Here is a 15,098-nt window from a genome sequence, read left to right as displayed (position 1 = left end):
TGTCTGTGTCTTGTCTATTTGTTTGTGTGTGTTGTGAGTGGGCGTGTTCTGTGGGCGTATAGGCTTGGCTCCAGCTCTCAGCTTGGCACACCTGGTTCCAGTTCCCTCGTCTCCTCACCTGTCTGGCGTCAGCTAATCATCCCCAGTCTATAAATGTTTGGAGATCCTGCGGCGCCGATGCCAGATTGTTTCACAACCCTAGTGCGTGGTAACGCTAGTCCTACCTGTCCAGTATATTTCCTAGTTTAGCATTTTTGGAAAACTCTGGGTTACAAAGGTAACCCCAGTTTAGTTAGTGAGTGCAGATTTTGTGCTCTTCGTGATTTTTGATTCCTGCCCTTCACATCCTCAGAGAATCTCCGCCAGCCGTTTGCCTTGCCTGCCTGCCTGCCTACCTGCCACTCAGCCTCAGCCTGCTCACCGGCACACTAGAATATGCCCTCCGGATTGCTTTTTTCCTGCATTGTTTAATAAACACCCTTGGACTTTGACTTTGTTGTGTTCTGCTTTTGGGTCCGCCAGTTTAACTAATCGTGACAGAACGATCTTGCCTAATATGGACCCAGCGGAACTTTGTAGGGTGAAGGAGGCCGTTGCTAATCAGGGACAGCTTTTAGGCAACCATGATTCACTGCTTCTAAGACTTGTTGATCAGATGACTGTGATCTCCAACCAGCTTACTGCTCTCACCATTGCATCGCAGGCGCAAGCTCCACCTCCACCTCCTGAGGCACCTCCACCTGTACCTGCTGCTCCAGCTGCTGCCGCTGTTCCTCATGCAGAGCCACACAGGACTTTTTAACCCAAATCCAGCTGAGCTTTGAAGCTCAACCGTCTCGCTATGGTCGTGAAGAAGCTAAGATAGCCTATACTGCTAATCTGCTGGAGGGTCCTCCTCTCAGTTATTTCAATGCCCTCCGTGAGCAGCGTTCTCCTGCAGTCCAATCCTTTTCTGCCCTTGCCACTGAACTCAAGCGAGTCTATGACCACCCCATACGAGGACAGCAGGCAGCTCAACAGCTTCTGAGACTTCACCAGGGCAGGCGCTCAGTAAGAGAATTTGCCTCTGAATTCCGGTCCCTTGCTGTGGAGTCGGGATGGAACGACCAAGCCCTATTCACAGCTTTTCAAAATGGGCTCAGCCGTGCCATTGGGAGGGAAATTGCGCTTAGACATGGGCAGCTCTCTCTAGATGATGCCATTACAACTGCCATCAACATCTCTGACCAAATGTCCCAGTGGCAAGCCAAGCCTATTCCTCCTAGGTCTTTTCCCAGTAGCAGAGACCCACCAGCTGAGGTCAGACCTCCCGTGTCCCAAGCCTTGACCCCTAGTCCTCCAGATGCGGAGCCCATGCAGGTGGGTCGAGCCCACCTTACACCTGAAGAGCACACTCGCCAGAGGCGCGCAGGGGTGTGCCTTTACTGTGGCAATCCTGGCCATTTCATTGCTACCTGTCCCGTGCGGCCAAAAGATTAGGCTCCCCAGTTACAGTGGGGGTTCTGGTGAGCCAGGCTGTCTCTTCCCCCAAACCCTTGTGCAGAATGCAGTTCTCAGCTACTCTTCGTTGGCAATCTCAATCCTTGTCCCTGTTTGCTCTGGTGGATTCTGGTGCGGATGAAAACTTCCTAGATGCGGGTGTTGCCTCTCAAATGGGCTTAACCATCAAGCCGCTTCCTTCACCTCTGAGGGCCAATGCTCTGACTGGTCGCCTCCTCGCTCAAGTCACTCACCTATCCGAACCTGTGCACCTCCTGGTGTCAGGCAATCATCACGAACAGATCCAGTTCCACATAATCTCGTCCCCACACGCTCCCATAGTCCTTGGTCAGCCCTGGCTGGTTTTGCACAATCCTCTTATTGACTGGGCCGCGGGTAAAGTAGTGAGCTGGAGTCCCCACTGCCATTCCACCTGCCTGCGGTCCGCTCGCTCTCCTAATGAGGGTACCATTTCCCCTATTATCTCTGAGCCACTAGACCTTTCCAATGTACCTCCAGTATACCATGACTTAAGTGAAGCCTTCAGTAAGCAACATGCTTTGTCTCTCCCTCCGCACCGCCCCTATGACTGTGCTATCAATATCCATGACTCATTGGCTTCCGGCATCATTCGACCCTCATCCTCCCCAGTGGGCGCAGGCTTCTTCTTTGTGAGCAAGAAAGATGGCTCTTTACGTCCCTGTATTGACTACAGAGGTCTCAATAACATCACCGTCCAAAACAAATACCCTTTACCTCTACTTGCCTCTGCCTTCGAGCCCCTACAAGGCGCCACCATTTTCTCCAAATTGGATCTCCGAAATGCTTACCACTTAATTAGAGTCCGAGCTGGAGACGAATGGAAGACGGCATTTAAAACACCACTCGGCCACTTCGAGTACCTTGTCATGCCTTTTGGCTTAACAAATGCCCCAGCTGTGTTTCAAGCCCTTGTCAACGACGTTCTCCGTGACCAGCTTAACCGAACAGTCGTTGTGTACTTGGACGACATCCTGATTTTCTCCCGGAACCTGAAAGAACACGTGGGTCATGTCCGAGAGGTGCTCCAGCGTCTTCTAGAGAACAAGCTCTACATAAAAGCGGAGAAATATGAATTCCATGTCCCATCTACTAGATTCCTGGGATTCATCGTGGAGAGTGGCCAGGTGAAGGCAGACCCTGAAAAGGTGCGTGCAGTCGTTGACTGGCCTCAACCAACCTCGGTCAAGCGTCTCCAGAGTTTCCTTGGGTTCGCCAATTTCTATAGACGTTTCATCAGGGACTATAGTCGTGTAGCCGAACCCCCCACCAGGCTCACCTCCCCAACCAACCCTTTCACCTGGACCACCGAGGCTGATGCAGCCTTCAAAGAACTAAAGACACGGTTTACCACAGCTCCTGTCCTCATCCACCCTGACCCCTCACGCCAGTTTATCGTCGAGGTTGATGCCTCTGAGTCAGGGGTGGGGGCCGTCCTTTCTCAAAGATCTGCCAAAGACCAGAAGCTCCACCCATGTGCGTTCTTTTCCTGCCGTCTCGAGCCCGCCGAACGCAATTACGACGTGGGAAATCGGGAGCTACTTGCTGTTAAACTTGCGCTAGAAGAATGCACTGGCTTGAGGGAGCTGAACACCCTTTCATCATTTGGACAGACCATAAGAACCTGACCTATATCCAGTCTGCGAAACGCCTTAACTCTCGTCAGGCCCGGTGGGCTCTGTTCTTTGGCCGGTTTCGCTTTACGCTGACCTACCGCCCAGGCTCCCGCAACGTCAAGCCGGATGCCTTGTCCCGTCAATTCACTTCTGAGGACCGCCCCAGTCCGGAGCCCATTATACCCCCATCCTGTATTGTGGCTGCAGTGACTTGGGACATTGAGTCATTGGTTCGAGGAGTCCAGCGAGACCACCCTGACCCGGGTAATGTCCCTGATGATTGCCTTTTTGTGCCTGACCCTGTCCGCTCTCAAGTCCTGTCCTGGGCACACACATCCCGGTTTGCCTGCCACCCAGGGGTTGGCCGTACCCTGTCCCTACTAAAGCGCCATTTTTGGTGGCCTGCTATGGATGCCGACACTCGTGCCTTTGTGTCCGCCTGTTCTGTGTGTGCCCGAGGAGGATCAAAGTGTCATCAGACCTGAGGGATTAATAGAGATTACATTTTGACCCAATTTGTACTTCAGTCAAAAGAGACCTGGAGCAATGGCAGATGTTACCCCTTTCCCTGTTTGGTCATATTAGCCTATTTAAGATGAATGTGCTCCTTCGACTATTATACACAAATGCTCCCTTTATATCCATCAAACAAAATCAACCTGGACTTAGATAGGTCCTTTTCCAAATCTATTTGGCAAGGCAAAAAACCTAGGCGAGAGAGACTTAATATATTACAAATACCGGCAGACATCGGTGGTCTTTCTATGCCTAATATGTTGTTTTATAACTGGGCCTGTCATGCACGTCACTTCTGGCCTTGGTTACGTTCATATGTTAACAGAGAGACCTATATTGACTCCTGGTCCTGCCACCCTCATTCCCCATGGAGCTTACTAAAATGTGAGGCAAAAAAGATAAATCCGGAAGTAAAACACAATCTTATCATCTGCAACAGTATCAGGATATGGCATGATATATCTAAATACCTGGGAAGAAAAAATGTGAAGTCTCTATTATCTCCCATAACCAAAGTGTCAGTTCTCCCACATTCCTCTCTTGGAGAGACATGGGAATTCATGTAATTGGTGACTTATTGAGAGATAATACCTTAATGTCCTTCCAGCAGTTACAGGAGACATTCAATATTCCCAAGCACCATTTTTTGGGGTATTTACAGATTACACATTTTGTGTCCTCTTCTTTCTCTCTCTCTACTCACTTCTTAGCTCTTCTGTCACATACCACTTACCAGACATCTCTCAAATATTAGAAAAAGACTTGAACAATGGCTATTTGAGGATACTGGCAGGCATCTATACGCCTGATCAGTTCCACATCTACTGTACCTGTAACCGCTTGCGAGAAACTCAGTACAAGATACTTCACAGGGTACATACTGTATTACTCCAGTTATTTTAAACAAAATTGAACACTCCATTTCTCCTCTGTGTACCAAGTGCAACTTACAAAGGGACGTATTTCCATTACTTTTGGGAATGTAAATCGATTTCCAGATTTTGGTCACTTATGTCAAAGGTGGTCAGTAGGATATTTAAAATAGAAATTACAAAAGAACCCAGAGTTTTCCTCCCAGGCCTTCCCTCCAGGGACCTACATCTCACTGCATCACATTATAAGCTCTTTGATAAACTCCCTCTAGCTGCTTGAAAGTGCATACTGCAAAATTGGATCAAAACTCTTCCACCTAGTGTCACCCTTTGATACGGGGAGATTTTCAACACCCTCCCTCATGAGAGGTTACAAGCCGTTGTAATGGGCAGGGACGAGCTATTTTTAAAAGTTTGGACACCTTTCTTAGATTATACACCTGCTGATCTGAGAAATCTGCTATTGATGGGCAGACAGTTTTCTGAATGGAAGAAGCCCTCCCCCTTGCAACCCTCAAATTGAGAGACACAAAGTATAATGGGCTGCTGATGACTGGTTGACTGGTTCATAATTACATACCGCGGACTGAGGACAACCTAAAACTGTTTATTTGTTTATGCATTTATTTTTTTCAATCTTTATAATTTATTTATTTTTTACAACTATTATTATTGTTATCTTGTTAGTCATGTATCATTATGTCATTACTATTGTAATGATCATTATGACAATTGTTTTTTTTTCTCACTTTTTATGTCTGTATAAATCTGTAGCTTGCATGTGCTGTCTGATGCTGGCAGGGTTTGTTTTTGTATCTTGTATTGTCTATGTTTAAAAACAATAAAATGTGTTAAAAAAAATCATCTCCGTCAAGTCAATCACTTCTAGCTGTCACTCAAGGGGAAACTTCTTCCAGTGGGAATGAAGCCAGATTTTGGCTAATCGCTAATCCACAACTAACAGTCATTCAGAAGAGAGCAAGTTTTTAAGGAAAGCAGCAATAAATAATAAATATATTCCATACACACAAAACCAAAGCACAAAAGCAGAGTTAAATTATAAACTACAGGAGTCAAATGTTGAGAAGGCTGGTTTCTCTGGAATCAAATTGAGATGCTTCAGGGGTTTCCTAATTTAATATAACAGATTAGCAAAATAATCTCATGGATGTATGCTTTGGGATTTAGCATAAAGTTTCTATCGTTCTACGACACATAGAACAGATGTGCTTTACTTTAGATGGCCAATAACCAATAGAAACAATGAGTCACATTACACAACTCAGGATAAATACATGAGAGCAAGGGCAACAATGAGCCCCCTTTAGTGGGGAGGGTTATTACATGGTATTACACCAGGGGCCTTATTGAGCCTGTTAGTGGGCACTTAACCATCTGTACAAATATCTCCACTTGAACATATTTGAACATTTCTCACAAGACTGTGACTCATCTCTCCTGACCTCTACAAACTAAAGTGTCCTTCCGAGGAAGCATATATGCCGCATTCATAAAACACTTTTCCACTTTAAACTGTGACCCTCAGAGATGTCAAAAAATATTCAGAGCCGGAGAGAAAACCTGACTACAGAATATCAAAAGCTCCCATCTGTCCACTTGTCTCCTCATTAGCTTCGTTTTCTGTTCTCACGTCAAGAGAAGGGCATTGTCTTGCAAGCCAATGATTTTGTCTGACTGGAAACACAAGGAGTCCGTCTCTGGGGGTCAATAAACCTTGTCATTGAAAAGTAAACAGGGCGCAAGTATTCCACTGTGATCAAATGGGGTGCAAAGCAATAAGGGGTGAAGGACATTTTTCCAAATGCATAAAAAAGAGATGATTAAAGAATTAAAATGGAGGTTGGTGCATGTCCTCCAAAGTACCCATTAAAATAATGAGTAAAATTTGAGTGTTGATTGCAGAGTGTTAACTCAAGGCATGCAGCAAGTGGTTCCAGACAATAGCAATACAGGACTGTCTCAGAAAATTAGAATATTGTGATTTTCTGTAATGCAATTACAAAAACTTCATTACAAATCAACTGAAATATTGCAAGCCTTTTATTATTTTAATATTGCTGATCATGGCTTACAGCTTAAGAAAACTCAAATATCCTATCTCAAAAATTTAGAATATTCTGGGAATCTTAATCTTAAGATTTGTTTTTTGTTTTTTTAATTGCATTACAGAAAATAAATAACTATCACAATATTCTATTCTTATATTATAATATAATTATATAATAATATAATATAATAATTCTATATAATATATAATAATATAATAATTCTATAAAATAATAATATAATAATATAATAATTATATTCAATATTATAATATTCTATTATATTCTATTCTTTATCACAATATTCACAATATTCTAATTTTCTGAGACAGTCCTGTAGGTCTTTTTTACAAAACTGTTATATCCAATAAAAACATTTTTCTATTGAATGCTATTGAAAATAGATAATAATAATAATAATAATAATAATAATAATAATAATAATAATAATAATAATAATAATAATAATAATAATAATAATAATAATAACATTAAACACTGTGAAAATAATTGAGTCCTCGCACCTTGGGTCCTTATAAATGTACTGTGACGAGCCATACCTGGTTCTTCATGTCCAACTTGGGGCAAGGGCGTCCCCCGTTAAAAGCTTTCTCCCTGAGCCACCTTGACCTCGTCTTCAACCCACTGCCATAGGATGCACTGCAATCTGACCAAGCTGACCAGTCACTCAGCTTACAGTCCAGGGGACAGGGGATATGACAAACCTCCACTATGTAACCTGAAATTGAACATTAGCAGACACAGTAGGGAAGACCTGATTTAGATTGGTTTAGTATCCAACTCGAGGATTACATAAATATTGTCAGGCAGACGTGCAATGTTTTTCCAGACTGTGAGATTAATCACTGTGATACCAGCAGCTAATTATCTGATTAATGAGCATTTCATTTCTGTACAATGGGTTTTGTGTTTTGTCCAATGCTTTTTTTCCTTGGCTTTTGATTGTGCACTGGAGAGCTTTATCCGCTGATGCAGACTCTTAGTCATCCAGGTCACGGTAACTCTCAAAGGCTTGAAACAAGGCAAATGGATTTCTTTTTCTATTGTTTGTGAACACGTTTCACCTTCCATCCAGGATCCAGCTTTCTTTCGAATGGAGGATGCTCTCCACATATAAGGTGAAATGTCTTCAAAAACACAAGAAAAGTATCTCCAGCTAGTTTTTGTTGTTTCTAGTCTTTGAGACATAGCTTTATCAGTATCCTAAACCAATTGGCATTCATACTCATGGATATCTGTACTTAATTAGGACAAAAAAATAGGAAAACATACCAAAATAATATCAAAATACAAAACATAAAACAAATCATCAACTAACACATGGCTTTTAATAAACTATATATTTTCATTTAATGAAAAATGCAGATTCAGTCTATATGTTACCATGGAAAAAGACAAGAGGGCCATATATAAATTGTTCATTAGAGTTCATTATCAGTTATACCTGATTCTGTACAGAGTGCAGGGTTAACCAGATGTCCCTGGTGGTCAATGCAGGCCACAGCTCTGTAGCGCAGACCTTGGCCACACTCTTTTGTCTCCCAATGGCTCATCCAACCCTGCAGTGACCCGAGTACTGCGCGATCTGAATGAATGCAAACAGACCAGTTCCCATATGGCTGAGATAAAAACTCGTTGCAGGGACAAGTCTGTTTCTCCTCAAGTGGGTGTAACTTCTCATTCAGACAATGTTCCTTTTTTTTGCTGCGACCTGAGCACAAGATGGAAAATACAGTGTATCGTTAATTATGAGTGGTAAATGTTTTGGTTTTTTTTTCATTTTTTTTAAAACAACTGTCTGGTTAGCATTATGATTTGGTAAAACGGTCATCGATGAGACAAATATGCATGTAAGTCTTGCAACAGATGTTAGTTTTCATAAGATGTGTGGGTTGTGTGAGAGTGAGTGTGTCCCTTCTCCAACCCTTTTTGACAGTCTGATCTAAGATATTTTATTCTATTAAGAGCGTAGCATGTTTAAAGCTGTATGAAAACGGCTTGAGGCCAACTTTGGCCCACGTTGGAATTTAGAATGAGCTGCTGAATTCATTGAACATTTATACTGACCCATTTCACAAAAGCTTGATCTCCACTGTGACCAATTATTTTTGGGGCTTAGCTAAGATCACCATTATTTAGTAATTTCCCCATCTGATCTTGTGATTAGAAATTGCAGCCCATCACGTGTTTTCCGAATGATCGGGATCGGGAAAATCATTTAGTAAAGATCAATTTTTTTCATTTTTATTTCATTATATTACATTATTTATTAATCATGTCAAAAATTTAACTCTTAACAATTCCAGTTTATATCAGACGGTAACCTTCATACTGGAGTAGCAGTTGCAGTGAGCTGAGGTCAGTTGCCAACTTAGCAACTTTGTCACTATATTTAGCAAGTTTTCAAATCCACCTGGTGAATTTTTTTTCTAAAAAAGTGATTTATCTACTTATTACAAGTGTCATTGAAGAGTTGTTCTCACTCTTCTCAGTGAACAGCCAAAGCTGCCGTGGGCACTCTCAGGCAGCTCAATCCTCCAGCAGCTGGAGACCTTAACCTCTTTGTGTCCAGACTACAAATGAATCACGCATACGCAAACCCAAAGTTGGCTGATCTTGCACTGGCCATTGAATAATAAATAATAATTAAAGCTGCAAGCAGCGATGAACGGGCCCTCGCACCCTTGTGCACGTTCAGGCTGCAGTGGGAGCTTGTATGACTTGCATGTAGATTCTTCAGGCCTGGACATTTAGCGGATGACACCACCCACGACTCTCTATATCAAACCATTCAAAAGTTATGGCAGAAAGTAGGAACTATCAGAAAACGACCAATCAGATGAAGGGGCGGGGCTTATTTGCAGCAATTATGTTCAAGGACTCAAAACCGAGTCCGATGACACCACCCACGAGACTTTATGTCAAACGATTCAAAAGTTATTGCAGAAAATCGGAAGTATCACATATCGACCAATCAGAAGAAGGGGCGGGGCTAATTTGCACCAATTAAGGTGAAGGAGTCAAAACCGAGTCCGATGACACCACCCACAAGTCTGTATGTCATACCATTCAAAAGTTATGCCAGAAAATAGGGACTATCAAATATTAACCAATCAGAAGGAGGGGCGGGGCTAATTCAGGCCAATGAAGGCCAAGTACTCAATACCGAGTCCGATGACACCACCCACATGTCTTTATCACAACCCATTCAAAAGTTATGGCAGATAAAAGTTTCCTAGGGGGCGCTGTCGAGCCATTAGGCCACGCCGATTAATGCAAACCATGAAATATAAAATTTTTCGCCAGGCCTGGCTTGCGTGCAAAATTTGGTGACTTTTGGGGCGCGTTTAGGGGGGCAGAAAGGCTCTCATTTCGTCGTTAGAAGAAAAATAAAAACGAGGGAAAAAAAATTCCTACAGGTATAATAGGGCCTTCGCACTGTCAGTGCTTGGGCCCTAATTAAAGCTGCAAGCAGCGATGAACGGGCCCTCGCACCCTTGTGCACGTTCAGGCGTGCTGCAGTGGAAGCTTGTATGACTTGCATGTAGATTCTTCAGGCCTGGACATTTTGTGAATGAAACCAGCCACGACTCTCTATATCAAACCACTGAATTTTTCGCCAGGCCTGGCTTGGTGCAAAATTTGGTGACTTTTGGGGCACGGTTACGGGGGAAAAAAAGGCCCTCATTTCGTCTGAAGAAAAACAAGGAAAAAAACGAGGAAAATAATAAAAATTCCTACAGATACAATAGGTCCTTCGCACTGTCAGTGCTCGGGCCCTAATAACAATAATAATGACTAAGAGAGACTAAGAGACTTAGACTCAACGTCATTTATCCTTTTGAAATGACTCTCTGTTACCCCTTTTCCATCAAACTGGTTCCAGTGCTGGTTTCATTGCCAGTGCTTAGTTTGGAACCGGTTCTGGCTCTGGGCCAGAAAAAACGGTTCCAAGGTCACTCCAACTATTTTCTGGGCTAGAGGAAGGAACTGTTTACATTAGCAGAGAGGGGGGCAGAGTTGTTAAGACCAACGGCAATAGCAAGACTGTGAGACAGCGAAATTTTCAAATAAGCGACGACAAAGTAGTAGTGTAGTAGTATGGATGCAGTAAAGCAGCAGTGGTCCACAGAAAAAGCCCAGGCGAAACTGGAGGGTACTACGTGGACCAAATCTGTATTGGAGGAAATACAGAAAGACTGGACTGTGGTGCGTGTTTAAACTGGACTTGGTCCTCGGGCTTAAGATCGGCAAATAACGCCACCGGAGACTTAAATTCAGGGATAGCGATGGTAGACGGCACACTGCCGCAATCACAGCCTGGTAACTTTCTTTTAAAATATTTTCGCCTTGTATAAAGTTTTTTAGTGAGTGACTGAACTAGCTTATGTTAAAATTTGTGAATGGAACTTTTAAATAGTTCATGTAGAAAGGGAACTTTTCCCAACACTGGCTGTTTTCATGTGGTTTATAGAGTTGTCCACCATCAGGGATGAGGACCTGTTGTCTCCACTCCACTGCAGCTCTCCTGCAACATCCAGCAGCTCAGGACAATCACAGCAGACCAGGGGCCTCATTTATAAAGCTTGCTTGCGCACAAAACAGGGCTTGAAAGATGCACAAGCCACCTTCTACGCAAAGGTTGGGATTTAAAAAGAAAAAACTAACCGAAAAATCTGGGTATCCCTACGCCAACCCTGACCCTCCCGTAGGAAGATACTTAAGATATGGGTAACTGGCGACGCAGGCGGTGAGGTGGTGAAATGAAGCCAGATTCATGTCATACTCTTAATAATGTCATCACATATCAGACTTATAATATAATAGCGCTGATCGTGTCCCTCTGTGTTTGAAGCTCAGCGTCAATCAGGACGCTCAGCTGCTGCTGGAGCTGCAGCCGCAGTGAGTGGGCTTGCCACTCGTCCCTTGAAATACGGAATTGTTACGTAATTCAATTCAATTCAATTTTATTTTATTTATATAGCGTCTAATACAACAGAGTTGTCTCTAGACGTCTCTAATCTGTCTCTAATTGGGAATTAAAAGTTGCGTTCCGTATGGAACCAATACGGAACACAGTTTATTCCGTATTTCACGATTGTCCCATGCACTTCTGTGACACACGCACACACTAGTTAAGCTTAATTATGCCTAAATTATGGTTCCATGTTAAATCGACGCAGAGCCTACGCCGTAGGGTTACGCCGTAGGTTACGCGGCACTGTACGGTGCGCGTGGCCGCGTAACCTATGCCGTATGCTCTGCGTCAATTTAAAGCGGAACCATAAACCAGCCTTGAGCAGCACTGAGGGGAGACGGGAGGGGGGGGGGGGGGGGGGCTCCTCGCCCGTCTTCACACGAGTGTCTTGATGATTTGTAATTACAGGCTGAGCCTACTGTTAGTTCTTAAACTGTAAAAAGTGGGGGGGGCAAAAACATGAGTTTGAAAAGTGGGGGGGGCATGTCCCCCCTGTTCCCAGTGGAAATTGCGCCCTTGCGCCTCACAGCGTTTTATTTTCACTTGCTTTATTTAATACTATTTATATACTATTTATACTTTTACTGTGACCACCAAATAATGTAGTTTTCCTGGCCTCCACCTCATCCACAACATCTCGTTCTCAGTCTCCGTGAAATGTAGTGGCACGGTGGCTAGACACGTCTCATCATGCGTCTCATTCATCCTAGGTACAATATTCGTGGTGCTCACACGGAATTTACCACTTTCCATGCTGGTACCACAGAAAATAGTGGTGAGAGGTCGTGGGCATTTCACAGATTTTTGTGAGATCAGGTTGTGTAAAACAGGACACTGGCAACCACAAACTGGTATAACATCCACAGCAGTTTGCTGCAGATGTTGAAAGACCGTGGACTATTGAGGAAGTAAATTCTGCCCTGTGTCTTACACTTACTCTACAACATCCATTACAGTTTTACAGAAACTGTTGAGCTAATAATGTAGCTATTTTCCTTACTGAGAACTTAGTTGGCAGCAATGGCTGACATAAACATGGGGCAAACCTGAAGTGGGTTCGACTGCATTTCAGAAATGTTTGCAATTTGCAAATATTTCTAACTGGGTAGCAAATGCAGTTCTAAAGCACGTTTTACTGGATCTATTTTTTTCCTTTTTTTTTGTGGATTGCCAAAGAATCAGATTGGGACTTGAGCCACTCCTATGTGGGATCAATAAAGTTCTTATTTTTGCCATCTCAGAAAGTTAAATATATTATATTTGGTGTCTAACTGTTTCCCAAGTATATTAGTGCGTGTGTGAATGAATAAATGAGAAGTAAAACGTACATTTCTTTGTAGAAGGCGCTTTATGAAAATAAATCAATTTACGGATACAGAGTGATATCTATGGCTGTGACTGTGATTGACAGCTCATGAATCAATCAGATTGGATGAAGAATGACAGAAAACACGCCGATTGACCACGGGCGCAGGGAGCTGCGCCCGGAGGAGAGGCTTTGAGTAACCAATTAAAAACCAGCATGAAGTCACATGGAAGAAAAGTTAAAGAACATACACTACACACTCATTTGGCCGGCGCCCCTCGCCATTGAAACCTATGTATTTCGGTCTGCACAAAAAACAACTCTGAATAAACCCAGTATGGGATGGGAAGGCTTGACAAATTAAGTCAGACACATTTTATGAGTGCACATATGTGATAATTACTTTTTATTACGTAATTTATGTGTACCGTGTCTATATATATATTTCCCCCCCCCCTGTAATTTTAATGGGGGCGGCACCCTAGCGCCCCCTATTGACAAGCCGCCACTGTCCACCACCTCCCAAATTTATATTGTCAGCAGTCTATAATCATCTATTCTCACTCTGCGGCATGCCCAAGTAACTTCTTTCTCATTATAATCGCAACTGCAAAATATATATCTTCAGGTTCACCATGGTATCTATCGAGGAAAAAAGATCAAAAGATTGCAAATGCAGCGGCTTGAATGCGTGTCAGAAAATGTTTTTAGTATCTGACCATGTATAACCAGGAATAACTTACCCCAATGTTCAGGACTTCTCTTATTTGATTGTGAGCTTTGTATTATAGAATAACATACTCTGCACAGCCTTTGGATGGACAATTTCAGAACCACTGAATTTGACATTGAACAATTGTCCATTGACAATGGACAATTTTCGAATGGGAGCAAGGGCTTTTACTCCTTTTATTAACAGGACGTTCCCTTTCCCTGAGATAAGAAAGAAGCAAATGCACTTTAGAAATACCTTGAAAAGTAAATTGCATTTGTCATCACAAAACACCACTCCCATACCCAGACTATTCAATTCAATTCAATTTTATTTATACAGCGTCTAATACAACAGAGTTGTCTCTAGACGCTTTACAGAGACCCATACCCAGAACATGACCCCCGAGCAGTTATTACATAAACAATGGCAGGTAAAAACTCCCCTAGTGGGAGAAAAACCTCAAGCCAAACAGTGGCAAGGAAAAACTCCCCTTTAGGAGGGAAGAAACCTTGAGCAGGACCAGGCTCATCAGGGGGGACCCTCCTGCCGAGGGCCACTATGGACTAAAAGTAGGCCTATCTCATAACAAGCAAAAAAATTCTTCTTTTTAGAAAAAAAGGTAATCTACTGTTTGCTAATGTTGAAATAAATTAAACCTTTTCCTCTTCTAAATAGAGACCATCTGGACCAAAAATTGACTGATTGTAGAATGAATATAGATTGTTTGTTACTGTTTGCAATGACAAAGGCACAGCATATACCATCAAGGGTATGGCACTTCAAATGGTAATTAGGGCTAACAATGCATGACTCAGGCCCCGTTTACACAGAGCAAAAACGGAGGCGTTTTCATGCGTTTTGGCCATTCGTTTACACGAAAACGGAGGTCAAAGTCACCAAAAACGATCATTTCTGAAAACGCCGGCCAAGTGGAGATTTTCAAAAACTCAGTTTTCACGTTTGCGTCTAAACTGAGGAAAACGGAGGAAAACGGAGGATTAGGCTCAGAACGTCACAGAAACGTCACCAGCATCATTTGTGCGACCTGTGTTTACTGTAAACACAGGTGTTTACACATTGTAAACTTTACAATTTGTTTGGCCACCGTCAATATTTTCTTGTATTTTATATTCTAAAGTCACACTACCCCGTCCACACGTAGCCGGGTAGTTTTAAAACCGAATATTTCCCCCCCTCTGTGTATAAAATAATTTGTATCCACATTACATCGTTTTTAAAAAAAAAACCCTTCCACACATAACCGAAGATCTGCTCTTTCGACCACATTCATAAGCATTCTAAACCTGTAGATCATCTGCGGCTCCCGGGGAAGCTGCAGCTCTGCGGCGCAGCTTCCCCGGGAGGCGCGTCTCCTTCTCTGTAGCCGCAGTTAACGAGCCCGAGTCCCCCCGTGTCCCGGCCGCCACGGAGCTGCCGCGTTAATATCTTAATATCTTCGGTTTAGCAGATACCCGGCTACGTGTGGACGG

At 43.1% G+C, this 15,098-nt stretch overlaps 1 protein-coding gene across 1 annotated transcript in view; it reads right to left on the bottom strand.

Annotated features, from left to right (window-relative positions):
• The window catches only part of thsd7ba (thrombospondin, type I, domain containing 7Ba), a 326,602-nt gene that overhangs the window by 81,595 nt on the left and 229,909 nt on the right, over window positions 1–15,098 (bottom strand). Inside the window, exons 12-13 of the mRNA XM_061723024.1 lie at window positions 8,054–8,320; window positions 7,149–7,327 (exon numbers count right to left, since the gene is read on the bottom strand). Of these exons, the coding sequence (XP_061579008.1) occupies window positions 7,149–7,327; window positions 8,054–8,320 (446 nt within the window). The remainder of the gene's footprint in view (window positions 1–7,148; window positions 7,328–8,053; window positions 8,321–15,098) is intronic.

This window comes from Cololabis saira, chromosome 6 (assembly GCF_033807715.1).
Source record: "Cololabis saira isolate AMF1-May2022 chromosome 6, fColSai1.1, whole genome shotgun sequence".
In the NCBI taxonomy this organism is placed as follows: domain Eukaryota; kingdom Metazoa; phylum Chordata; class Actinopteri; order Beloniformes; family Belonidae; genus Cololabis; species Cololabis saira.
The sequence above is the reverse complement of the archived record's forward strand: the minus strand, read 5'-3'. Positions and strand labels throughout refer to the sequence as shown.